This window comes from Pan troglodytes, chromosome 21, assembly GCF_028858775.2.
Source record: "Pan troglodytes isolate AG18354 chromosome 21, NHGRI_mPanTro3-v2.0_pri, whole genome shotgun sequence".
NCBI lineage: Eukaryota > Metazoa > Chordata > Mammalia > Primates > Hominidae > Pan > Pan troglodytes.
In genome coordinates, this window is record NC_072419.2 from 50,664,232 (window position 1) to 50,689,325 (window position 25,094).

Sequence of the window (25,094 nt, forward strand, 5' to 3'; positions counted from 1 at the left end):
TGTTCAGTTGCCACTGTGGTCAAGCCATAGGAAATGAGGGTATTCCTAGCTGTGCCTGTCTTCTAGGCCCCACCACCCCTCCTCAGCCTGCTGGGAAGCTCCCAAAGCCAAAAGAAAGTCTCGGTGGAAGTCTCACTGGCCAGGAGAGTTGGGACAAGTTTTTATTTCTTTTTCTTGATGACCTTAGGAGAATTTGAGGACTGAAACCCTAAAATAGTCCCTGAGAACCAGAAAATGTGAGCTGGAAAGGTAGGATTTCAAGACCAGCTGAGTCTATAAGAGGTCATCAAATCTACCTGCTCCCCACTTTACATAAGAGGACACTGAGGCTAGAGAGGTGATGTGACGGGTCAGGGGTGGAGTCAGGTCTAGAACTCAGGCTCCCCAGAGCTGAGCAGACACCAAGCTCCCTGGAGTGAAACTTGCAGTGATCAGCTTGGGAGGCACATTTCTTGATCTAGATGGCTGAAACTTTCTCTCGACCACAGAGAGGGGCTTCAGGTCTCATGGGCCTATGAGTCTCTGCCACAGGATAGTCCACCGTGGCTGGAAGGGGCTCCCTGGAAGGACAAAGAATCCAGGGAGAACCCTGGGGGTCAATGGGCTAACAGCAGGTCAAGAATTCTTTCCTGTAACCCAAAGCCAGGGAGACAGACACCTGCTTTGGCCTAAGCTGTCAGGCCCAGGACAAATATCCGGCTCTTGGCATCAAAAACCCAGCCCAGAAAGCGGACCCAGAGTTGCAGGAGGTGAGCGTAGGTGATGGGCCAGGGGCCATCTGATGGGACCTTCCTCGGAAGCCCCTGCCCTGCTCCCCACAGCCCCCTACCCAGGAGTTCCCTGGGAAGACAGGCTCATCACCTCTCCGCCTCTGCCCAGGTCGGTTAATATTCAATAGAAGTTACATTAGGTCCCCGACCCTGCTAATACTGAGCAAACATTTGGAAAACATCATTCCGTGACTGAGCTCGCGCCGGGCACTGATAACGCCCGCCTAACCTTGAGGAGCCCTATCCGCAGCTGCTGACAGCAGCCCTTTCATTCCGCCCGCCGGCCACTCGGCGCCCTGATGGGTGGGTGCGGGTGCTGGCAGGAGGCTGCCGTGGGAGGGGTGTGGGCGGGTGGGGCGGACGGCCCGGTCAGAGAAGCCGTGCTCTGAGCTGGCCCTGTCCACGTGGTGGTCTGAGAGGAGGTTGCTTGCCTCTGGACTTCTGTTCTATCCACTGACTCCCGGGCTCAAGTGCAAAGGATTTGACTTTTATTCTCTGATTTTAACAATGTGTCAACATCAAGAGAAAGTTGAATAGCTGGGGTGTCAATGTTCCCTGGAGAAATAGGGTTCTTATAAGAATTAGCGTTTATGACCAGGTGTGGTGCCTCGCACCTGTAATCCCAGCATTTTGTGAGGCTGAGTGGATCACTTAAAGCCAGGTTTTCGAGACCAGCCTGGGCAACCTAATGAGACCCCGTCTCTCAAAAAAAAAAAAAATTTAGCCAGATGTGGTGGCACATGCCTATAATCCCAGCTATTAGGGAGGCTGAGGCAGGAGGATCGCTTGAGCCCAGGAGGTTGAGGCTGCAGTGAGCTATGATTGCGCCACTGCAGTCCAGCCTGGGCAACAAAATGAGACCCCATCTCGAAAAAAAAAAAGAAAAAGAATTAGAGCTTGTCTCCTCCAATGCCTTCGTTCTCTCACTGCACAAATATTTATTGAGTACCTACTGTGAACCAGGCTCTGTTCTGGTGGCTGGGACTACAGCAGTGAACTAGAGGGATGGAGTTTTGGCCTTCTGAAGCTTTCCTTCTCAGAGAGAGACAGATAGTAAAGGAAGTAACAAATAATTCTACAATAAGTGCCTTGAAGAAAAATAAAGCATGGGGGGCAGGGCCAGGGTGGGGGTCATGTTGTGTTACACAGGGTGGCTGGAGAGGGTGTCTGAAAGGCGACATTTGTGCAGAGGCAGGAGTGAAATGAAGATGCTGCTGCGCTGTGCAGGAAAGGGAACCCCAGGCAGTGACCACAGCAGCCTACAAGTGTGCGGATGCGTCCAGGTGGGGAGGCGGGTTTTCACGGACAGAGCGTGTAGGGGGAAGCCGGTAAAAGGTGCGATCCGAGAGGAGAGGAAGGGCCCTGGGGACTTGTGAGGTTGGAAGGCACTGGTTTTGAGCAGCAGGGGACATGACTTGAACGGATCCCTCTGTCTCTGAGAGGAACACAGACTGCAGGCGCAAGGCAGAAGCGGAGCCCAGGAGGAGGCTGATCTAATCCAGGAGAGACAGCGGGCCTGGGAGCAGGGAGGGAGCAGCGGGTCTGTTTGTCAGGATCACGACAGCACTGGGGTGTGAGGGGAAGCCAAGGAAGGTGGCCAGGCTTGATGCCAGTCCCTGAGACGAGAAAGAGTGCAGGGAGCCGGCTGGCAGGGAAATGCCTACGGGTAGGGAAACTGAGCCCCAGAGAGAGGCTGCGATTGCCACCGGCACACAGAGTGGCAGGTTCCAGACAGGAAGCCGGGTCTGGTGCAGCTTCATCCTCCCTCCTTTCCCAATCAGCCAAGCCTCATTCCACAGTGAGGCCTCTTGGACTCCAAGGGCTATCCCATCCACTGTCGGGATGGTGGAAGGATCATCTTCTATCTCAGGCCAGGACTGACCCAGATGGGAGCGGGCAGTGGAGCCTGGGGCCCCGGTGGGCGCAGGCTCCAGATCCCTCAGTGCCTGGAACAGAGCAGCAGTGGGAGGGAGGGAGACAGCGCCTGGCCTTGCTGATGCTGAGGTTAGTCTAGAGTACATGCAGCTCCTGCTGATGGACAAAACCATCAAGGCAGTTGGAGCCCCCAGATCCCCTTGTTCAGGAATCCCCAGGCCATCTCCTTGTCACCCAGAGTAATTTGTTTTGCTTGCTTTACTCACTTTCATTTGGAAAGAAAGGGACCCTTTTGTAAACCAGAGCTTGAACATCTTTAATCTAGTCAGATCCCCTCCTCAATGCTCAAGACCCATTTTAAGCCTATAGCCGAGTCTTCACTGTCTTGCACGCCCCTGCTGATGGGTGGATCACTCCTATAGCCTCTCCATTGTGTTGGGGGCAGTTGTGATATGTGGAAAGTTCTTCCACCAGCTGAGTTAGAGGCCATCTCCCATCATTCCACATGCTGATGTGGGCCTGTTCTCTGGACACCCCCCACCTCCTGCTCCCACTCCTCATCAGTCACAGACACCCCCACCCCCCACTCCATCCCTGCTCTCCCTCCTCACCTCTCTGTGCCTCCTCACAGCTGTCCAAAATGAGCGGGACCGGATCAGCACTCGAAGGTCAAGCTATGAGGACAGCAGCCTGCCCTCCATCAACGCGCTCCTGCAGGCGGAGGTCCTGTCCCGACAGGTACCGGGGTGATCCTGCCACCCACCCAGGGATCCCCCACACTACAGAGGAGCTCACCTCCTCCACCTCCATTCTCCCCAGCCAGGCCCTGGAGCAGCTGATGGGAGGGGCCTCAGATATTACAGAAGGGACACTGAGTCCGGTTTCACATGGCCCAGTTTGCAGCAAGGGCAGAAATCGAACCTGGCGCCCTGGGGCACTTTCTAATTCATCCTACTGCCTGCATCCCACAGGCCAAGCAGAGTCTTCACCTTCACTGAGGGCCTGCAGTCAGCTCAGCTCCGAGAGAACAGAGCAGTGGCTCAGTGGAGAGAGGTGGCAAAGTAAGGCCCAGCCCTTCCCTTGCTCAGTGACCTTGGGCAAGTCACAGCACCTCTCTGAGCCATGATTGCCTCATTGTCAGAAAAGGATGATGATTTTTTGCCCTGCTTCTCCTCTAAGGCTGACAGACTCCTTGGGGCTCTAAAGCTGACAGAGGAGGGGGCAGGGGGCAGGTAACAGGTGAAGGCCCAGAGGGAGCCCTTCTCCCTCATCCCTGCCTCCTCCCTCCCTCCGTTTTTCCCCTGAGCTTCCTTCAGAGCTGGAGGGCACCCACTATCCAGCCCCCTCCCCACATCTGATTCCAGGGAGGGGGCTCTGTGCAGGGGACAGAGAGTGCAGGAGGGCCCGGACATCTCCAGCATTTTCTTCCCTGTATCTCTCGAAGATCACCTCCCCTGTCTCCGGGATCAACGGTGACATTCGGGCGAAGAAGATTGCCAGCATCGCAGATGTGTGTGAGTCCATGAAGGAGCAGCTGCTGGTTCTCGTTGAGTGGGCCAAGTACATCCCGGCTTTCTGCGAGCTCCCCCTGGACGACCAGGTGAGGATGGGCGTGGATGGTGGGCAGTAGTGGGCAGTGGGCAGGGCAACCAGGGGGCTGCTGGCCCACCTGGGATATAGCAGTGGACTGGCTTGATTTTATTTTATTTAACAAAATATGTAGTGCACATACGTGTCTGAAACTTTAAATCACCTTACAAATATTAACTCAGTTAGCTCCTCCAACAACTCTATGAGGTAGGTACTAAGGTACTATTATTACTGCCATCTCATAGGTGAGGAGATTGGGGCACAGAGAGGTTAAGTAACCTGCTTAAGGTCACATAGCTACTATCCAGCATAGCTGGGATTAGAACCTGGCAGGAAGCTCCAAAGTCCAAGCTCCTGACCATTGTACCTGAGGCTCTCCCAGGGGGATGTTGACAGGGACCCTAGGACAGGGATCAGGAGATTTTGGCTTAAGCTATGGCTCTAAGACTGGTTGTCTGCCTAATCCTGGGCAAATGAGTTCCTCTCTCTGAGCCTCAGTGTTCTCTTATCTGTAAAGTGGAAATGATAATATCCACTTTAGAGTGTGGTTGGGAGGATTGAGGACATTGGTGTCTGAAAAGTACAAAAATCAGGTGATGGGGCAAGCTGCACAGTGGCCAGACCAGAGCTGGTCTCCCTAAACATTAGTTTCTTCCTTGTTTCCCACCAAAACAATTGAACTCAGCATCGTGTTTCCCACCAAAACAATTGAGCTGAGCATCATATTTCCCACCGTACATTTTTTTGGAATACTGAAATGTCCCTAGGGGGAAGAAAGGGTTGAAGGAAGGTGGCGTGTGTCTGAGGACAGATGAATTTCGGAGATGCCACCTATGAAGCTCCTGCCCAGAGTACCCCTGGGCCTCCAAAGAGATGTTACCCGTCTGGGGAAGAGGAGCTGGGCTGGGCCACCTCCTCAGCTTTGGAGACAGACTCTGGTGCATTCGCTTACCTGTTTCACACCTTTGCATAAGACACTGACAATGCATGTGAATCTGTGAAAGCTTCTGAGAAGTCTCGTCCAGGCAGTTGTTTGACTTTGCAGAGGCCAAGGCTTCTCAAACTCCTTTGGCAAGATTCTCCTGGAACACCTATTAATACTGCACATTGAGACACTGTGAAAAAGCTGGTTTGGCTTGTCCCCAGCCTCATACAGGGGCTGGACCCGGGGCCCTCTTCCATGGTTCCTCCTTCCATTAGCAGAGTCGACAGGGCAAGGATCTTGGACAATCCGCCCCTACCCTCTCCCCTGTTCCTTGTGCTCTGGCCCCAGTCCCCTCTGCTGGAGTCTCTACATTAATGTTTAATCCCTCCTGTTCCTTCCCAGGGGCTTAGCAGGGCAACAAGATACCCCCAACCTGAGCAATTGTTAACCTCGATTTCCCACCCAAACCTCCCTGGCTGGGGCTCAGAGCATTCTCAGAGAGCAATGATGGGTGGCCAATAACACAGGACAATCATTAACACACCACCCCGACCTCCCGGCCCACCCCCCAGAACAGCTGCCATATCAGGGGGTTGAACCTGGGATCAGAAGGGTTCCCAGCTCCCCATTCCTGGTGTATGAGGAGCCCAGCTTGCCCAATGCAGGTGGGGCATCCCTGGGAAAGTCGGGGGCATTGTCCTCCAAAGGGCTTCCCAATTTTGTTGACATTGCCCCAGAAACTAGATTCCCAGTTGGTGTGCTTCTTGGGCCTGGATACAACTGCAGAAAGAGATTGGGGCTTAGAGAGAGACAGAAATTTGCCTGAAGTCACAGAGCAAGTTAGCCACAGAACTGGGATTCAAATCCAGGTCTTCTGCTTCGCGATGTGAAGGCCACTGGAGTGACTGATGAAAGACTTGCACGGTGCCCGGTGCGCAGGAGGCAATCAGCATCCTCGGCCTCCCTCCATACTGGTCATGGAAAGTGGATTTTCCCTCCCAGGCAGTTTCCTCTTTTTCTGTTTTCCTCACAAGTTTCTATCCATGGGGAATAGAAGGGGCAAGGACAAGTGGCTGCCCAGGAGCAGCTAGAGCTAGAGAGGAAGTCAAGATGTTTGCTCATTCATTCATTCATTTCCCCTTTCCTTCCTTCCTTCATTCATTCAAATATTTATTGAAGGCTTATTTTGTGCCAAATATCTTCAGGCAAATGTCTTTTTTCCTCTAACAACAATTTCACCTCCTTAGAGGCCTTCTCTGACCTCCCCATCTAACATAGCCATTCTTGCCCCATTGCTCTCACCATCCTTTCCACTCCCCTCCCTCCCTTCTTCCCTTCCTCCCACCTTTTCTCCTTCCTTCTTTCCTTTATGCTGTGATCACCCTGTGTCCTGTGTACTTATTTGTTCTCTACTATCTGTTCATCCTCTCTCCTATAAATGTTAGTTCGATGAGATTAGAGACCTTGTCTCTCGTTTTTAAACATTGTGCCTCCATTGTCTTAAAAAGTATCTGGCATTTAGTAGGCATTTAGGATTTGATAACTGAAAGAATGAAGAATCAAATTAATGAACAAACAAAGGCATTTTAACCTTCTAGTTTGGCTTGCTATGGAACCTCCAAAATCCCTAACCCAACCTTGAAGATGAGAAGATGAGATCCTTGAGGCTACCAGCCTGGTGCTGTTTTGTTTCAAGCCATCCTTTGGTCCTCAGGCAAGCACTAAAGCAGATGGCTCTCAGTGGGCTGGCTATGTCCTTCTGTGAGCTTGCTGGGCCTCTACCTATGACTCCAGTCTTAGAAGTCTTGCCTTGTACTCCCTGCAGAGAAGGGTTTCATCAAGCTGATTCTCTGCCAGGGGCCAGTGCTCATATATTTGCTCTGAGAAGGACCAGCCCTGAGACCTAACATCCACATCCAAGTTCTTGTAATGCCCTCTCAGAATCCTGGAGTCCTGCAATGTCGATCCCTGGAGGGATCTGCCAGACCAGTGATTTCCCAAACAGAATTGCACTTCAGAGTCAACTGTGGAGCTTTTTAAACACAGATCCCTGGGCCCACCCTAAACATACAGAATCAGGATCAGAATCTCAGGGCCTAAGAATCTGTATTTTCAGGCTGGGCGCAGTGGTTCACACCTGTAATCTCAGCACTTTGGGAGGCTGAGTTGGGCTGATCACCTGAGGTCAGGAGTTCGAGATCAGCCTGGCCAATATGGTGAAATACCGTCTCTACTAAAAATAAAATTAGCCAGGCATGGTGGTGCACGCCTGTAGTCTCAGCTACTCTGGAGGCTGAGGCACGAGAATCACTTGAACCTGGGAGGCGGAAGCTGCAGTGAGCCGAGATCATGCCACTGCACTCCAGCCCGGGTGACAGAGTGAGACTCTGTCTCAAAAAAAAAAAAAAAAAATAGAATCTGTATTTTTACAAAGCACGCTTCATAATTCTCCATAGCTGGTCCATGGGTGGGAATTTGGGACCCACAGTTTTGGAACTTTTTGGGATCATAGACCTTTTTGAGAATCTCAAAAAAGAAAAAAAAAGCACACAGAATGTTGCTTACAGTTTCATCAGGCACACAGAAGAGGCCCAGCACGAAGCAGTTTCTTGCCCAAGGACACAGCAGTTCAAGCGCAGAGTCAGCGCGAGGTCTCTCAGCTCTGAGCACATGTTCTTTCCCCTTCCAGGTTTCTAGTTTTATGGGTAGTAGTTTTATGATGCCCATGTCACGGTTCAGGCAGGTAGAGGCAGAGGGGAGCATTAAGCTGACTTGCCCAGCGTCGCTGAGTTGGCTACGGGCAGCCCTCCCAAGGGTACAGATGGCAAACACTCTTCCTTCTCTCTTTCAGGTGGCCCTGCTCAGAGCCCATGCTGGCGAGCACCTGCTGCTCGGAGCCACCAAGCGATCCATGGTGTTCAAGGACGTGCTGCTCCTAGGTGAGGCGGCTGCCTGCCCTGGCCAGTGCTCCAGGGAGGGCATGCCTAGCATGGCACTCACCCAGGCAAGGAGATTCATATGGTGGCATGCAAGGGTGAGGGAGGCTAGTCAGGAGTGGCCCTGTCCTCAGGCTTGCATTGGAGGGCTCCAGGACTCAGTTTTCAACTGGGTACCCCACTCAGATGCAAGGAAATGTGGATGCAAGGCACCAAATTCCCAGCATTGAAGTCAGAGCACAGTCAGGGTTATCCCTGGAATTACCTGTGCATCCTTTTTTCTTTTGACAGAGTCTTGCTCTGTCACTCAGGCTGGAGTGCAATGATGTGATCTCGGCTCACTTCAGCCTCCACCCGCCACGTTCAAGCAATTCTCCTGCCTCACCCTCCAGAGTTGCTAGGACCACAGGCGTGCACTACCACACCCAGCTAATTTTTGTATTTTTAGTAGAGACAGGGTTTCACCATGTTGACCAGGCTGGTCTCAAACTCCTGGCCTCAAATGATCCACCTGCCTCAGTCTCCCAGAGTGCTGGGATTACAGGTGTGAGCCACCGCGCCTGGCCTACCTGTGCATTCTGATGTTCTTTCTGGAGTAGGAGCAAGAGGTGGTTAAGAATGGCACAAAGCCCCAGCCCGTGTCACCTGTGCCTTCATGGCATATTTATTATTTTAAACGCTTGTACAGCACACACTGTGTGCCAGGGACTGTGCTCACTGCTTTGCAAACACTACCTATTTTAATACAACAATGCTATGAGGGAAGCTCGATTATTAATCCTCATCTTACAGATAAGAAAACTGAGGCACAGAGAGGTTAAGTAACTTATCCAACTATAACCAGCTATCAGGGGCAGAGCCATTTAAGCAGGGCAGTGCAGTTCCAGAATCTGGTCCTTTAACCTTGATGCTTTGGTGCCTATCAGGTGGCCTTTGAATGTCATCGATCTTGTGAGTCATGTTGGTAAATGGAGCTTGGGTCATGTGAAAGAGGTCCTAGAAAGCCAAGTTCCAAGCTCAGCCGGATGACTCAAGGCAGCTTATCTTCTGAATCTGGGCCTCAGCTTCCTTACCTGTGAAATGGGAGTGACCATCCCTGCAGGTCCTCCTCCCACAGGCACCAGATATCTTGCCAACTTAAAAGCCAAAACTAGAGGAGAGGGGTCAACCCAAGGTGACTTCCCATCCTCCCTCCCTCCCAACCCTTCCAGGCAATGACTACATTGTCCCTCGGCACTGCCCGGAGCTGGCGGAGATGAGCCGGGTGTCCATACGCATCCTTGACGAGCTGGTGCTGCCCTTCCAGGAGCTGCAGATCGATGACAATGAGTATGCCTACCTCAAAGCCATCATCTTCTTTGACCCAGGTACAGTGAACACCTCCTAAGCCATCCCTGACTCTCTCTCCAGAACGCTCTGCCAGACTTCTCCTATTGGGTTATGTACACTGAGTTCACAACCTCATCTCATGTTAACGACAGCCAGGAGAGGCTGTTTTCATTTAACAGATGAGGCAAGTCAAGATTTGAAGGGAGGATATGGCTGGGCGCAGTGGCTCACACCTGTAATCCCAGCACTTTGGGAAGCTGAGGCGGGCAGATCACCTGAGGTCAGGGGTTCAAGATGAGCCTGGCTAACCTGGCGAAACCCCATCTCTACTAAAAATACAAAAATTAGCCAGGCATGGTGGTGCATGCCTGTAATCCCAGCTATTCGGGAGGCTGAGGCAGGAGAATTGCTTGAACCTGGGAGGCGGAGGTTGCAGTGAGCCAAGATCGCGCCACTGCATTCCAGCCTGGGTGACAGAGTGAGACTCCATCTCAAAAAAACAAAAACAAAGGGGGGATATGACTTGACAGGGCACCCTGACTCCAAAGGCCTGGGCTTTCCCTTCTTTTACCTCTTCCCTCCATCCTTCTTTCTCTTTACTTCCCATCTTCCTCTTTTCTTTCATATTTGCTTCTTTTCCTCAAAAAAATTTATCAAAATAATATCTAGAACCGGATGTGGTGGCTCACATCTGTAATCCCAGCACTTTGGGAGGCAGAGGCAGGAGGATCACTTCAGGCCAGGAGTTCGAGGCCAGCCTGGCCAACATAACAAGACCTCGTCTCTATAGAAACTAAAAAAAATTAGCCAGGGATAGTGGTGAGCACCTGCAGTCCCAGCTACTCGGGAGGCCAAGGTGAGCACCTGCAGTCCCAGCTACTCGGGAGGCCAAGGTGGGAGGATCTCTTGAGCCCAGGAGGTAGAGGCTGCTGTGAGATGTGATTGCACCACTGCACTCCAGTCTGGGTGACAAAGCAAGACCTCATCTAAAAAATAATAAAAAATAAATAAATAAGTCTACACATACTTAAAATGCAAATACTTCTCCCCATCCTACTTTTCCAGCTCTAAGTCTACTCCCCAAGAGAAGCATGTCTGATTATTTTAATTGTTTCTTCTGGCAGTTTCCTCAACAATTCTAAATGAAAGACAAAGCCTTATATTTGTTGATGCATCCATTTTGGATCATAATGTTCCTCCTAGGATGGCAGAGGATTTTGCTTTTCTCCATCACCATTCCCATCTTTTCTTCCCCATTTTTCCCAATATATTTTTATTGCTATTTTTCTGTCTCTGTTGCAAGTTATGTGCTTTTGTCTTTCCTTTCTTGTTCTATCAACTGTAGACGGTATCTCCCAACCCTTCACATTGCAGGATGAAGAAAAAGCATTCCTACCCTCTCCTGTGGCTCTTGGCTCTCCTCTCCCCATTCTGTCCACTGACTTTTGCACCTGCATTTATACAGAATGCATTTGTCATCAGTCTTTGTAAAAAACTTGCTTTTGTTTCCCAGCGTCAAAGGTGCCTGAACTCCGGAGGCTTGCTTGCCTTCCCTGCTTACATGTTAGAGGGGACCTACTGTGTGCCAGGCACTGTCCTTCACGCTGCAAATAGATTACCTCTAGTAATAAGAGTAATGAAAAGGCTGGGTGTGGTGGCTCACGCCTGTAATCCCAGCACTTTGGGAGACTGAGGCAGGCAGATTACTTGACGTCAGGAGTTCAAGACCAGCCTGGCCAACATGGTGAAACCCCGTCTCTACTAAAAATACAAAAATCAGTTGTGTGTGGTGGTCCGTGCCTGTAATCCCAGCTACTCAAGAGGCTGAGGCAGGAGAATCGCTTGAACCCAGGAGGCGGGGGTTGCAGTGAGCCAAGATCATGCCATTGCACTCCAGCCTGGGCAACAAGAGCAAAACTTCATCTCAAAAAAATACATATATGTGTGTATATATATAATATATATATTTTATATATTATATAATATATATATTTTATATATTATATAATATATATATTTTATATATTATATAATATATATTATGTATTATATATAATATAGTATATAATTATATATATAATATATAATATAGTGATATATATTATATTTAATATAGTGATATATAATATATATTATATATAATATATAGTGATATAATATATATTATATATAATATATAATATGTATTATATATAATATATAGTGATATATAATATATATTATATATAATATATAGTGATATATAATATATAATATATAATATATAATATATAGTGATATATAGTGTATAGTGATATATTATATATAATATATATTATATATAGTGATATATATTTTATACATATATAGTGATATATATTATATATAGAGAGAGTGATGAAGTGGAAGATGAGCCCCATGTATCGAATGCTCCCTAAAGAGCTGTTTTTAAACACTTTATGTGGATTGTCTTACTTACCAACATGGTACCTATGAAGTAGGAATTATTATTATCTCCATTTCACAGATAAGGAAACTGAGGCATGATTAACTTGCCCAAGGTCACACAACCGGAAAATGGCAGAGCTTGGATTTGAACTTCAGACCACCTGTCAATCCCAATTTCTCTCTCTCTCAAGCCCACATTCTTACCTACCACCTGCTATCCCACACATCCCAGAGGGTGAGATTTCTAGTTCTAGTTCCCTCCACAGCCTGGCCCAGCCTGTATCCTCTGTAGTGCTCAGCACGAGGCTGGACTGGCAGAATTGTTCTGCAAAATGGGCAGGATCACTGATGCTGAGTCAGAGGCAGCAGCCTCCAGCAATTTGAAGGGGTGGGGGACCTAGTTCAAGGCCTGGCATGCAGGAGGTGCTCAATAAACATGTGTGGCCTAAATGAACTAATGAATAAGCATGATTCAGTGGAGACAGCCCACTAGAAATGTGGGTGAATGTTCTTTCTGCCACTTCCTTTGTCCATGAAAGAGGAAATAAATGCATTACCTCCATGAAGGTTGAGATTAAATATTGTATGACCGCTTAAGTTCCTTTCTAGGCTAAGGATCTAGAATTTATTCACTGATTTTTTTTTTCATTCATTCATCCAGCCATCTAACAAAAAATATACATATAGTTATCAATAAATATATATTTATATATAAATATATATATTTTTAAATATATATATATATAGTCTGTCACCCAGGCTGGAGTGCAGTGGCACCATCTCGGCTCGCTGCGACCTCTGCCTCCCAGTTTCAAGCGATTTTCCCGCCTCACCTACTGAGTAGCTGGGATTACAGGCATGTGTCACCACGCCAGGTGAATTTTTGTATTATCAGTAGAGATGGGGTTTCACCATATTGGCCAGGCTGGTCTCAAACTCCTGACCTCAAGTGATCCTCCCACCTGCCTCGGCCTCTGACAGTGCTGGGCTTACAGGCATGAGCCACCATGCCTGGCCCTATTCAATAAATATTGACTATGCATGGTGCTAGGTGGTGGGTTTGAAAAGGTAAAGGCCGGGTGCAGTGGCTCACGCCTGTAATCCCAACATTTTGGGAGGCTGAGGCAGGCAGATTACTTGAGGTCAGAAGTTTGAGACGAGCCTGACCAGCATGGTGAAACCCCGTCTCTACTAAAATACAAAAATTAGCTGGGTGTGGTGGTGTGTGCCTGTAATCCCAGCTACTCGGGAGGCTGAGGCAGGAGAATCGCTTGAACCCAGGAGGCAGAGGTTGCGGTGAGCCGAGATCACGCCACTGCACTCCAGGCTGGGGGTCAGAGGGAGACTCAGTCTCAAAATAAAATAAAATAAAATAAAATAAAATAAAATAAAATAAAATAAAATAAAATAAAATAAAATAAAAATGGCAAATAAGACATACGCGTGCCCCTGCCGAACTCACAGTTGAATGGCACAACAATTACATCCTGTGTGGTCAGCAGTGATGGAGGGGCCACAGAGATTTGGAAACAGGAGGGACACAGGATACAGATATAGGAGGGTAGAAGGCAGACTTCCTGGAGGAGGTGAAACCTAACCTGAGTCCCTAAGGTGATAGGAAGCAGGAACCAGGGAAGGGGAGCCTATTCTAACACAGTAGAAGCAGCAACTGCTGAGGTCTGGATGAGGGGACCTCAACTGTGGCCCAAAACCCCAAGTTCCCATTGTGGCTCTGCCAACAACTGGCTGTGCGACCCAGGACAAGTCCTATCTTTGCACCGTGTCTGGGTTTCCCCGTGTGTAAGATGAGGTGGTTGCTAGGTGCTTATTGGATGCATTCCTCAAGTCCCGCCCTCCATCTCCTATTCCCCTCTCTTCTGGTTTAGTGCCTTAGGAAATGTGGCAGAAATCTTTTTCTGCCTGTGTCTAGGAAATCATAATTCATGCTGGCGTACCCTGGTTGTTGAGGTCCCTGAATCCTTGTGCCCACACTGCTGAAGACTCCTTGTGTGACACAAGTCAGGGGACACCTGGGTCTTGACTCCCCAGATGCTCCAGCTGGACCCTGCTGCCCTCCCTTGCCCACCCTCTTCCATTGTAGATGCCAAGGGGCTGAGCGATCCAGGGAAGATCAAGCGGCTGCGTTCCCAGGTGCAGGTGAGCTTGGAGGACTACATCAACGACCGCCAGTATGACTCGCGCGGCCGCTTTGGAGAGCTGCTGCTGCTGCTGCCCACCTTGCAGAGCATCACCTGGCAGATGATCGAGCAGATCCAGTTCATCAAGCTCTTCGGCATGGCCAAGATTGACAACCTGTTGCAGGAAATGCTGCTGGGAGGTCCGTGCCAAGCCCAGGAGGGGCGGGGTTGGAGCGGGGACTCCCCAGGAGACAGGCCTCACACAGTGAGCTCACCCCTCAGCTCCTTGGCTTCCCCACTGTGCGGCTTTGGGCAAGTTGCTTAACCTGTCTGTGCCTCAATTTCCTCACCAGAAAAATGGGAACAAGGCAATGGTCTATTTGTTCAGGCACCGAGAGCCTAGCACGTGCCAGTCACTGTTCTAAGTGCTGGCAATTCAGCAAAGAACAAGATCTTTGCCCTCGGGGAGGCTGTGTGTGTGTGAGTATGTATGGATGCGTGGATATCTGTGTATATGCCCGTATGTGCGTGCATGTGTATATAAAGCCTCACATTTTATGATTTTGAAATAAACAGGTAACATGATAGAGTTTAACTGAAAAGGAATCCTCTTTAGATAGGGGAGGCCACAGGAGACTTCTCTGAAGTGGTGACTCTTGTGCTAAGACCCTAATGGCTGAAAGGAAATGGAAGGCTTAAAAGACAAGAGAGGAATATTCCAAGAAGAAGAAACTACTTCAAGCGCCGCGGATAGGAGAGAGTGTTGTGTTTGAGAAAGAAGGGCAAGGTTGTGAGATGGAGGACGTGTAGGAGGTGAAGATGGAGATTGGGCAGAAACCAAATCATAAACATATGGCTTTGTCAGCCTTTTCAGAAATTTGGATTTTATTCTCATTGCAACTATTGTAAGGAGAGTGAAAACCAGACTAAGTATTTTTATTCTTTGAGACAAAGTCTCCCTCAATCATCCAGGCTGGAGTGCAGTGGCACAATCTTGGCTGACTGCAACCTCCACCTCCCGAGTTCAAGCAATTCTCCTGCCACAGCCTCCTGAGTAGCTGGGATTACAGGCGCCCGCCACCACGCCCTGCTCATTTTTTTATATTTTTAGTAAAGACAGGGTTTCACCCTATTGGCCAAGATGGTCTCAAACTCCTGACCTCAAGTGATCACCCACCTCCGTCTCCCAAAGTGCTGGAATGACAGGTGTGAGCCGCCACACCCATCCCAGACTAATGCTTCAAACAAACCACTCTGTTGGGTAGAGAGTGAATTGCAGATTCCTGAGAATGTCACTGTCTCCAATCATGTGATGGATGATGGAGGCTTGGACCATGGCAATGGAGCAGTGAAGATAAACCTGATCATCTATTTGGAGGAAGAGCCCACACCCACAGGATTTGCTGATTGATCAGACGTAGGGAGTGAGAGAAAGAGGAAGAGTCAAGGACAAAGTCTACATTTTTGCTTTGAGTAGCAGAAATGACGATGGAGTAATTTACTGAGATGAGGAGGAGAGAATAAACAACAAGACACTGGGTCTGGGGGTGGTAGTGAGGGGTGACCTCAGAGATCCATTGTGGACCCTCTTTTCTTTTTTCCTTTTTTTTTTTTTTTTTTTGAGACGAGATCTCTCTCTGCCACCCAGGCTGGAGTGCAGTGGCACAATCATAGTTCACTGTAGCCTCAACCTTCCAGGCTCAAGAGATCCTCCTACCCCAGCCTTTCAAGTAGCTGGGACTACAGGTGCGTGCCACCACACCCAGCTAATTTTTCATTCTTATTTTTTATAGAGACAAGGTCTCACTATGTTGCCCAGGCTGGTCTTGAACTCCTAGCCTTAAGCAATCCTTCCGACTTGGCCTCTCAAAGTGCTGGGATTACAGGTGTGAGCCACCATGCCCAGCCTCATTGTGGACTTTCATTAAGCATGAGATGTCTATTACAAATGCAAGTTATCAAGGAGGCAGTTGAATGTATGAGTCTGTTGCTCAAGCACAAGATTAAAGGCAGCTCTGTGGAATCAGGGGGAACATGGAGCCATGGAGGGAAGGGAAGAAGACTGGCCAGAGGGGTAGGAGAAAACCAGGGCAATTCCAGAATCCAAGAGAAGAGCGTGTTTGAAGGACAGAGTGTTTAATGGTGTTAAACTCTACAGAGAGACGGAAAGAAGCGGGGAGGAAAGGAGAGGTGAAGAGAGAGGAAAGGGTCCATTGGATTGACAGCTGGAGGCTCTTGGCAATTGTGTTGAAAGCAGTGTCAGAGAGCTGGGAGAATGGAAACCAGATTGGAGAGTGCTCCAAAGAGAGTGAGTGGGAAGGTGCAGATAGAGTAGATAACCCTTTGAAATGGTTTGACTATGAAGGGGATTATGAAGGAGTTAGGATGACTGCAAAGGAGTGATTAGAATGATAGGTCATGGAGTCTGGGCTGCACTCAAAGAGAAATAAAGATAGAGGCCGGGCACGGTGGCTCACACCTGTAATCCTAGCACTTTGGGAGGCCGAGGCGGGTGGATCACTTGAGGCTAGGAGTTCAAGACCAACCTGGCAACACAGCAAAACACCATCTCTACTAAAAATACAAAAAAAATTATCCAGACATGGTGGCATGCACCTGTAATCCCAGCTACTCGGGAGGCTGAGGCAGGACAATCACTTGAACCCGGGAGATGGAGGTTGAAGTGAGCTGAGATCATGACATTGCACTCCAGCGTGGGCGACAGAACAAGGCTCTGTCTCAACAACAACAACAAAAGGATGGCGTGATAGTGAAAAGAGAGTGTCAGTGAATTGACAGTCTCAGTAGGGCTGAAGAATTTTTGCAGCGATGGTATTAGATTACGGGAGCTGGAAGGACATGAGGTGAAGTCAAAGTGGGGATGTTGAATTCGAGATTTTGGAGGTGTTTCAGTGACTGAAGATGACGAGGCGAGGGTGAGGTTTCTCAGCATTGGTACTATTGATACTTGGAACTGGACAATTCTTTGTTGTGCGGGGCTGTCCTGTACATTGTTCAGCTGCATCTCTGTCCTGTACCCATAAGGTGCCAGTAGCACTTCTCCAGTGGTGACAACCAAAAATGTCTTCAGATATTGTCAAATGTCTCCTGATGGGCCAAAATCATCCCCAGTTGGGAATCGCTGTTATGTGATAGCTCATTTCATTCTCACTTTGACCCTGTGAACATGGGGTTATTATGAATCAGGTGTCATTGAGATCAGGATCAGGAGCCTGTGGTCTGTTACCAAATAATTAAGAGCTCTGTGGGCTCAGTTGTCTCATCTGTAGAATGGGCTAATAATAGTATCCATCCTATAGGATTGCTGTGAGGATTAAATTATGTGAAACATGGAAAGTGCTATACAACAGTACCTGGCACGTGATAATTGTTAATTATCAACAATTGTTATTTATCACTGAAATAGATGTACTGTAGAGATCTCTTGCAAGCGTTGAAATTCCATCATCGTCATATTACTCACCATAGGCTATTATTAAACCATATCCCATGTGGTATTTTTACTCCCTGACATATGTTTGAAGCGGTTACTGTGCTCCAGACAATCTGCTAGGCCCTCAAAGAAAGAAGAAAAATACCTCTGAAATTGTAATGCTCATAGACAGAAGAAGTGGTTGTTCCTAAAAGTTGTGTTACAGACAAATTACTATGAGAAATCCAAGGAAGGAGAATCAGGAGAGGCTTCTAAAGAGAGGAAATATATGAGCTGGGATTTGGGCTTATGGACATGGAACGGGTTTGGGGTGGAAAAATCATCTCTGACAGAAGCAACAACGTGAGCAGAAGCATAGAGATAGGAAAACACAGGGGACACATAGATGCTATAAGTAGGTCAGTTGGCTGCAGCAGAGATGTGGGGGATGAGGCTGAAAGGTGAGGCGGGACCAAATGGTTGAAGGACTTGCACTCCAAGGAGCTTTGAGAGCCATTGATTACATCCATTATGTTACTATGTGACCAATACACTACTCATTAGAACATTTACGTGATCTCAGAGCTTCGTTATATGCACCTTGTTCCTTTCAACTCACTTTTGTTCTCTTGGTTTTTTGGGGTCCTCTTAACACCCTCATGAAGTCTATAGATGGGAATGGTACACCCTAGTTTACTAACCCAGGAATAGGTACCCAACAGGCACTGCCAATATTGGATGGGCTGGTTGATTGGCCATGCCTGAGGAAGATGGCGTCCCAAGGCCTGAGGTCTGCATCCCAGACTCTCCATCCTGATCGACCTTCTCTACCTGCAGGGTCCTCCAGCGATGCACCCCATGCCCACCACCCCCTGCACCCTCACCTGATGCAGGAACACATGGGAACCAACGTCATCGTTGCCAACACAATGCCCACTCACCTCAGCAACGGACAGATGTGTGAGTGGCCCCGACCCAGGGGACAGGCAGGTGGGCAAACTCTGGGGTTTTACCTTGCAAAGGGTGAGGATGGGGCTTAAGAGAGGAGGCAGGAGAAGGTGGAGTCTAGAAGGTAGAACCAGAATGCAACAGTTTTCTGGGTTCCAGGGTAGGGAATAAAGGGCAAGATTGTCCATTTGTTGAGGCTGTTTATTCAGTAAGGTGACTGACAGCCTTTACTGAATGAAGCCATTGTTGGGATGAGGCAATCCACTGGATGAGGTAACCCATTGGGTGAAGATGTTCTTGGGTGAGAATTCCATTAGTTGACATTGTTCATTAGGTAAAAGTGGTCATTGAAGTACGGCTGCTCAGTTGGGTAAGGCTATCCATTAGACAATTAGATGAGACTACCCATTGGGTCAGGATGTCTGCTGGGCTAGACCATCCTCTGAAACCTCCAAAGTATAAACTTGTCATTGGGCAAAGCTCTTCAAAGGATAAGATTATCAATGGGATGAAGTGATCCACTGAGATAAGATGATATTTTACTGACATTGTTCTCAGGGAAAGTTTTCCATTGAACAAAGATGGCCGATTGGGTCAAATTTGCTTTCCAAACCTGCCATGAGAGTGAGGCCAATTAGTTTCTATTACTCATCTCCTAAATATCCAAGAAATGGTATTTTTTGAGCCAGCTGGCCCGGGGTTTCATCAACTGCTGCTCCTTCTCCCAGGAAAGAATATCCCTGTCACCCATCCCATTGCCGCTGGGGACAGCCAGGCCTGGGCTTTGGTTTGGGAGAAGCAGTCCAAGTCTGCATATCAAATAAATGATGGAGGAGATGGGTGGTAGGACCTTCCAGACCTCATAAAACTTAGGCTTTATGAGCTGGGACTCACAGAAGGTTGAGCAATAAAAGACCTTAGGGATTATCTGGTTTAATTAATTCTCTCATTCTATAGAGGAAGAAATTAAGTCAAGGTGGGGCAGGGTGGGAGGGGAGAACTTTCCTGGGGCTCTTCATTTACTCCCACAAAGGCTGGAATTTTGAGCAGCCCCTGTCTGTCTGTTTGTCCTTCCAGCCACCCCTGAGACCCCACAGCCCTCACCGCCAGGTGGCTCAGGGTCTGAGCCCTATAAGCTCCTGCCGGGAGCCGTCGCCACAATCGTCAAGCCCCTCTCTGCCATCCCCCAGCCGACCATCACCAAGCAGGAAGTTATCTAGCAAGCCGCTGGGGCTTGGGGGCTCCACTGGCTCCCCCCAGCCCCCTAAGAGAGCACCTGGTGATCACGTGGTCACGGCAAAGGAAGACGTGATGCCAGGACCAGTCCCAGAGCAGGAATGGGAAGGATGAAGGCCCGAGAACATGGCCTAAGGGCCACATCCCACTGCCACCCTTGACGCCCTGCTCTGGATAACGAGACTTTGACTTGGGGAGACCTCTACTGCCTTGGACAACTTTTCTCATGTTGAAGGCACTGCCTTCACCTTCACCTTCATCCATGTCCAACCCCCGACTTCACCCCAAAGGACAGCCGTCTGGAGATGACTTGAGGCCTTACTTAAACCCAGCTCCCTTCTTCCCTAGCCTGGTGCTTCTTCTCTCCTAGCCCCGGTCATGGTGTCCAGACAGAGCCCTGTGTCCAGACAGAGCCCTGTGAGGCTGGGTCCAATTGTGGCACTTGGGGCACCTTGCTCCTCCTTCTGCTGCTGCCCCCACCTCTGCTGCCTCTCTCTGCTGTCACCTTGCTCAGCCATCCCATCTTCTCCAACACCACCTCTCCAGAGGCCAAGGAGGCCTCGGAAACGATTCCCCCAGTCATTCTGGGAACATGTTGTAAGCACTGACTGGGACCAGGCACCAGGCAGGGTCTAGAAGGCTGTGGTGAGGGAAGACGCCTTTCTCCTCCAACCCAACCGCATCCTCCTTCTTCAGGGACTTGGGTGGGTACTTGGGTGAGGATCCCTGAAGGCCTTCAACCAGAGAAAACAAACCCAGGTTGGCGACTGCAACAGGAACTTGGAGTGGAGAGGAAAAGCATCAGAAAGAGGCAGACCATCCACCAGGCCTTTGAGAAAGGGTAGAATTCTGGCTGGTAGAGCAGGTGAGATGGGACATTCCAAAGAACAGCCTGAGCCAAGGCCTCGTGGTAGTAAGAATCTAGCAAGAATTGAGGAAGAATGGTGTGGGAGAGGGAAGATGAAGAGAGAGAGGGCCTGCTGGAGAGCATAGGGTCTGGAACACCAGGCTGAGGTCCTGATCAGCTTCAAGGAGTATGCAGGGAGCTGGGCTTCCAGAAAATGAACACAGCAGTTCTGCAGAGGATGGGAGGCTGGAAGCTGGGAGGTCAGGTGGGGTGGATGATATAATGCGGGTGAGAGTAATGAGGCTTGGGGCTGGAGAGGACAAGATGGGTAAACCTTCACATCAGAGTGACATCCAGGAGGAAGAATCTCCCAGGCCCTGTCTCAAGCTCTTCCTTACTCCCAGGCACTGTCTTAAGGCATCTGACATGCATCATCTCATTTAATCCTCCCTTCCTCCCTATTAACCTAGAGATTGTTTTTGTTTTTTATTCTCCTCCTCCCTCCCCGCCCTCACCCGCCCCACTCCCTCCTAACCTAGAGATTGTTACAGACGCTGAAATTGCGTTCTAAGAGGTGAAGTGATTCTTTTTCTGAAACTCACACAACTAGGAAGTGGCTGAGTCAGGACTTGAACCCAGGTCTCCCTGGATCAGAACAGGAGCTCTTAACTACAGTGGCTGAATAGCTTCTCCAAAGGCTCCCTGTGTTCTCACCGTGATCAAGTTGAGGGGCTTCCGGCTCCCTTCTACAGCCTCAGAAACCAGACACGTTCTTCTGGGAACCCTGCCCACTCCCAGGACCAAGATTGGCCTGAGGCTGCACTAAAATTCACTTAGGGTCGAGCATCCTGTTTGCTGATAAATATTAAGGAGAATTCATGACTCTTGACAGCTTTTCTCTCTTCACTCCCCAAGTCTAGGGGAGGGGTGGCAGGGGTCTGTTTCCTGGAAGTCAGGCTCATCTGGCCTGTTGGCATGGGGGTGGGACAGTGTGCACAGTGTGGGGGCAGGGGAGGGCTAAGCAGGCCTGGGTTTGAGGGCTGCTCCAGAGACCGTCACTCAAGGTGCATTCTGGAAGCATTAGACCCCAGGATGGAGCGACCAGCATGTCATCCATGTGGAATCTTAGTGGCTTTGAGGACATTCTGGAAAATGCCACTGACCAGTGTGAACAAAAGGGATGTGTTATGGGGCTGGAGGTGTGATTAGGTAGGAGGGAAACTGTTGGACCGACTCCTGCCCCCTGCTCAACACTGACCCCTCTGAGTGGTTGGAGGCAGTGCCCCAGTGCCCAGAAATCCCACCATTAGTGATTGTTTTTTATGAGAAAGAGGCGTGGAGAAGTACTGGGGCAATGTGTCAGGGAGGAATCACCACATCCCTACGGCAGTCCCAGCCAAGCCCCCAATCCCAGTGGAGACTGCACCCTGCTCAGAGCTCCCAAGCCTTACCCCACCACCTCACTCAAGTGCCCCTGAAATCCCTGCCAGACAGCTCAGCCTGGTCTGCGGTAAGGCAGGGAGGCTGGAACCATTTCTGGGCATTGTGGTCATTCCCGCTGTGTTCCTCCACCTCCTCCCTCCAGCGTTGCTCAGACCTCTGTCTTGGGAGAAAGGTTGAGATAAGAATGTCCCATGGAGTGCTGTGGGCAACAGTGGCCCTTCATGGGAACAATCTGTTGGAGCAGGGGGTCAGTTCTCTGCTGGGAATCTACCCCTTTCTGGAGGAGAAACCCATTCCACCTTAATAACTTTATTGTAATGTGAGAAACACAAAACAAAGTTTACTTTTTTGACTCTAAGCTGACATGATATTAGAAAATCTCTCGCTCTCTTTTTTTTTTTTTGGCTACTTGAGTTGTGGTCCTAAAACATAAAATCTGATGGACTGACAGAGGGTTGCTGGGGGGACAAGCGTGGGCACAATTTCCCCACCAAGACACCCTGATCTTCAGGCAGGTCTCAGGAGCTTCTAAAAATCCGCATGGCTCTCCTGAGAGTGGACAGAGGAGAGGAGAGGGTCAGAAATGAACGCTCTTCTATTTCTTGTCATTAACAAGCCAATTACTTTTGCCAAATTTTTCTGTGATCTGCCCTGATTAAGATGAATTGTGAAATTTACATCAAGCAATTATCAAAGCGGGCTGGGTCCCATCAGAGCGACCCACATCTTTCTGTGGCTGTGAATGTCATTAGGTCCTGCGCTGATCCCTGAGCCCCCATCACTGCCGCCTGATGGGGCAAAGAAACAAAAAACATTTCTTACTCTTCTGTGTTTTAACAAAAGTTTATAAAACAAAATAAATGGCGCATATGTTTTCTAAGTCCTTGGATAAGTATCTTTTCTTTCAGGTATCAGAAATAAGACTGAATCTTCTGGTTCTACTTGGGGGTTAAAAAAAATTTTTTTAAAGGAAGAATGAGAATAGTTTTATAGTTCTTTGTGATGTGCAGAATGTTTTTGTATCCATTATAATTTTTCAGTCTTCACATCAAGAGGTAAGCAGTTAGACATGATTACTCCCACTTTCCAGATGAGGAGACTGAGGCTTGGGGGAAGTGACTTCTCTTGGAAGGCAGAGGTGGACATCTAACCCTGGTCTCTTGATTCCAAGTACTTAGTATATCGAGAGAGTGAAAGTTGATCCCCCTTCTTGAAGAGGGGAATGATGAGGGGAGAGTGCAATGGCAAGATCTGGAAGAATGGCAAGAGGGTCCAAGGGTCTGTCATCCTCCACCAAGGTTCAAGACAGAGCCTTTTGCTGGGTCATCTCAATCTGCCAGCAATGGAAGATGAGTAGCTGTGGGGACATTTCATAAAAGCAAGTGTTTTTTTTTGTTTTGTTTTGTTTTGTTTTTTGTTTTTTTTTCTAGAACAGGGCTGTGCACAGTGGCTCGCCTCTGTAATCCCAGCACTTTGGGAGGCTGAGGCGGGAGGATCACTTGAACTCAGGAGTTCGAGACCAGCCAGAGCAATATAAGGAGACCCCATCTCTACAAAAAATTTAAAAATTAGCCAGGTATAGTGGTGTGTGCCTATAGTACCAGCTACTCTGAAGGCTGAGGTGGGAAGATTGCTTCAGCCCAGGAGTTCGAGGATGCAGTGAGCTATGAATGCAACACTGCACTACAGCCTGGATGAAAGAACAAGACCCTGTCTCAAAACATAAATAATAAGTAAAAAGAATAAAAGCAAGAGATGCACTTGAGAATCTCCAGCCAGATCTGTAGCCACTGGGCTTCTCTCCAAGGCTAAATTATTATAGGAGGGTGGCCTTGTGTCTCGGCCACCACAGACCACAGCGTTCCATTCACTCGGGGTTGTGCTGGAGCTGGCTTGTGAGAACTGACTGTTAGCTTCTCTTCCCAACTCCATGTTTGCCAGTGCCACACTGATAGCTTGAAATTGGTTACTGCTGGAGTGTTTACACCACAAGGACTAGCAAACTCTACAAATCAGGGCTTTTGTTCCGGAGAGCCCGTTGTTAACATTCACCAGCACACCACAGCATTCGGCAATGGCTGGACCATGGGATGCCTACATATGGGGACATCCTCCTTGGGGATGAGGGTAAAGCAGGGTGATCCTTTCACCTCTTCCTTAAGGGAGGGGACAAAATTTCTGGTCTGGGAAGCACACGTTTTGCTGATCATTGTAACCATGGGCAGGTCACTCCACCACTCCGAGCCTCATCTGTAAAGTGGGAATGATATCTCCCTCCAGGGCAGATGTCAGGATTCAATGGAATGAGATCACAGTAACTGTGAGAGCTCCCGTTACATGAGGAGTACAAGTGAACTCTTCATGCGCCCCTTTTTAGCGAGAGGTTAACCATTAAACTCTCCAGGCTTCAGAGCACCCATTCGCTGTCTACCTGATCCCTAGGGCCGCTCCCGCCTTCCCCTGTGCCTTCCCTCCACTAGTCAGCACCAGGAAATGTTTTCGATAACGTTGCAACGGAGGCCTTGTTCATGCTGCCGCCATCGGGGACATGGGGGGGGTGGGGGCCAGAGGAGACTATTTCAGTCCTAAATTGTGCTTAATAAACCCATATCAAAACCATAAACCCTTGGCTGCCATAAATTCCTCTACCCTTGGATCCTCCACCTCATCAGCCCTTTGCCCTGGTTAATCTCAAATCTCAGCGCAGGCAGCCGGAGCTTTAGGTTTGGTTTCTACTTCAGTTGCTAAACAGCATCAGCTCAGGTGACAGACAGTAAAATTCCCATTTTAGAGATGATGAAACTGAGGTTCAGAAAGGTGAAGAAACTTGTCCAAGGTCACACAGCTAGAGACCCCAGCCGAGACCTGAGCCCATGCTTCCACCACCCAAGTAGCCTGATTAAGAAATGGGAATTCTTGGCTGAGCACGGTGGTTCACCCCTGTAATCCCAGCACTTTGGGAGGCCAAGGTGGGCGGATCACCTGAGATTAGGAGTTCAAGACTAGCCTGGCCAACATGGTGAAACCCCATCTCTACTAAAAATACAAAAATTAGCCGGGCACAGTGGTGCACACCTGTAATCCCAGCTACTCGGGAGGCTGAGCCAGGAGAGTTGCTTGAACCCAGGAGGCGGAGGCTGCAGTGAGCCGAGATCATGCCACTGCACTCCAGCCTGGGTGACAGAGCGAGACTCCAT

At 49.1% G+C, this 25,094-nt stretch overlaps 1 protein-coding gene across 6 annotated transcripts in view; it reads left to right on the forward strand.

Annotated features, from left to right (window-relative positions):
• The window catches only part of HNF4A (hepatocyte nuclear factor 4 alpha), a 77,939-nt gene extending 55,162 nt beyond the window's left edge, over positions 1-22,777 (forward strand). For 4 of the 6 annotated variants that reach the window (XM_024352259.2, XM_016937951.3, XM_016937954.4 and 1 more), the window contains 7 exons: positions 3,277-3,383; positions 4,090-4,245; positions 8,012-8,099; positions 9,308-9,463; positions 13,954-14,190; positions 18,261-18,413; positions 19,449-22,777. In XM_024352259.2, coding sequence (XP_024208027.1) covers positions 3,277-3,383; positions 4,090-4,245; positions 8,012-8,099; positions 9,308-9,463; positions 13,954-14,190; positions 18,261-18,413; positions 19,449-19,591 — 1,040 coding nt within the window. In that variant the 3' untranslated portion in view covers positions 19,592-22,777. The remainder of the gene's footprint in view (positions 1-3,276; positions 3,384-4,089; positions 4,246-8,011; positions 8,100-9,307; positions 9,464-13,953; positions 14,191-18,260; positions 18,414-19,448) is intronic. The other 2 variants (XM_024352260.2, XM_016937952.3) reach the window with 1 other exon arrangement.
• Positions 22,778-25,094: the final 2,317 nt, after the last annotated feature.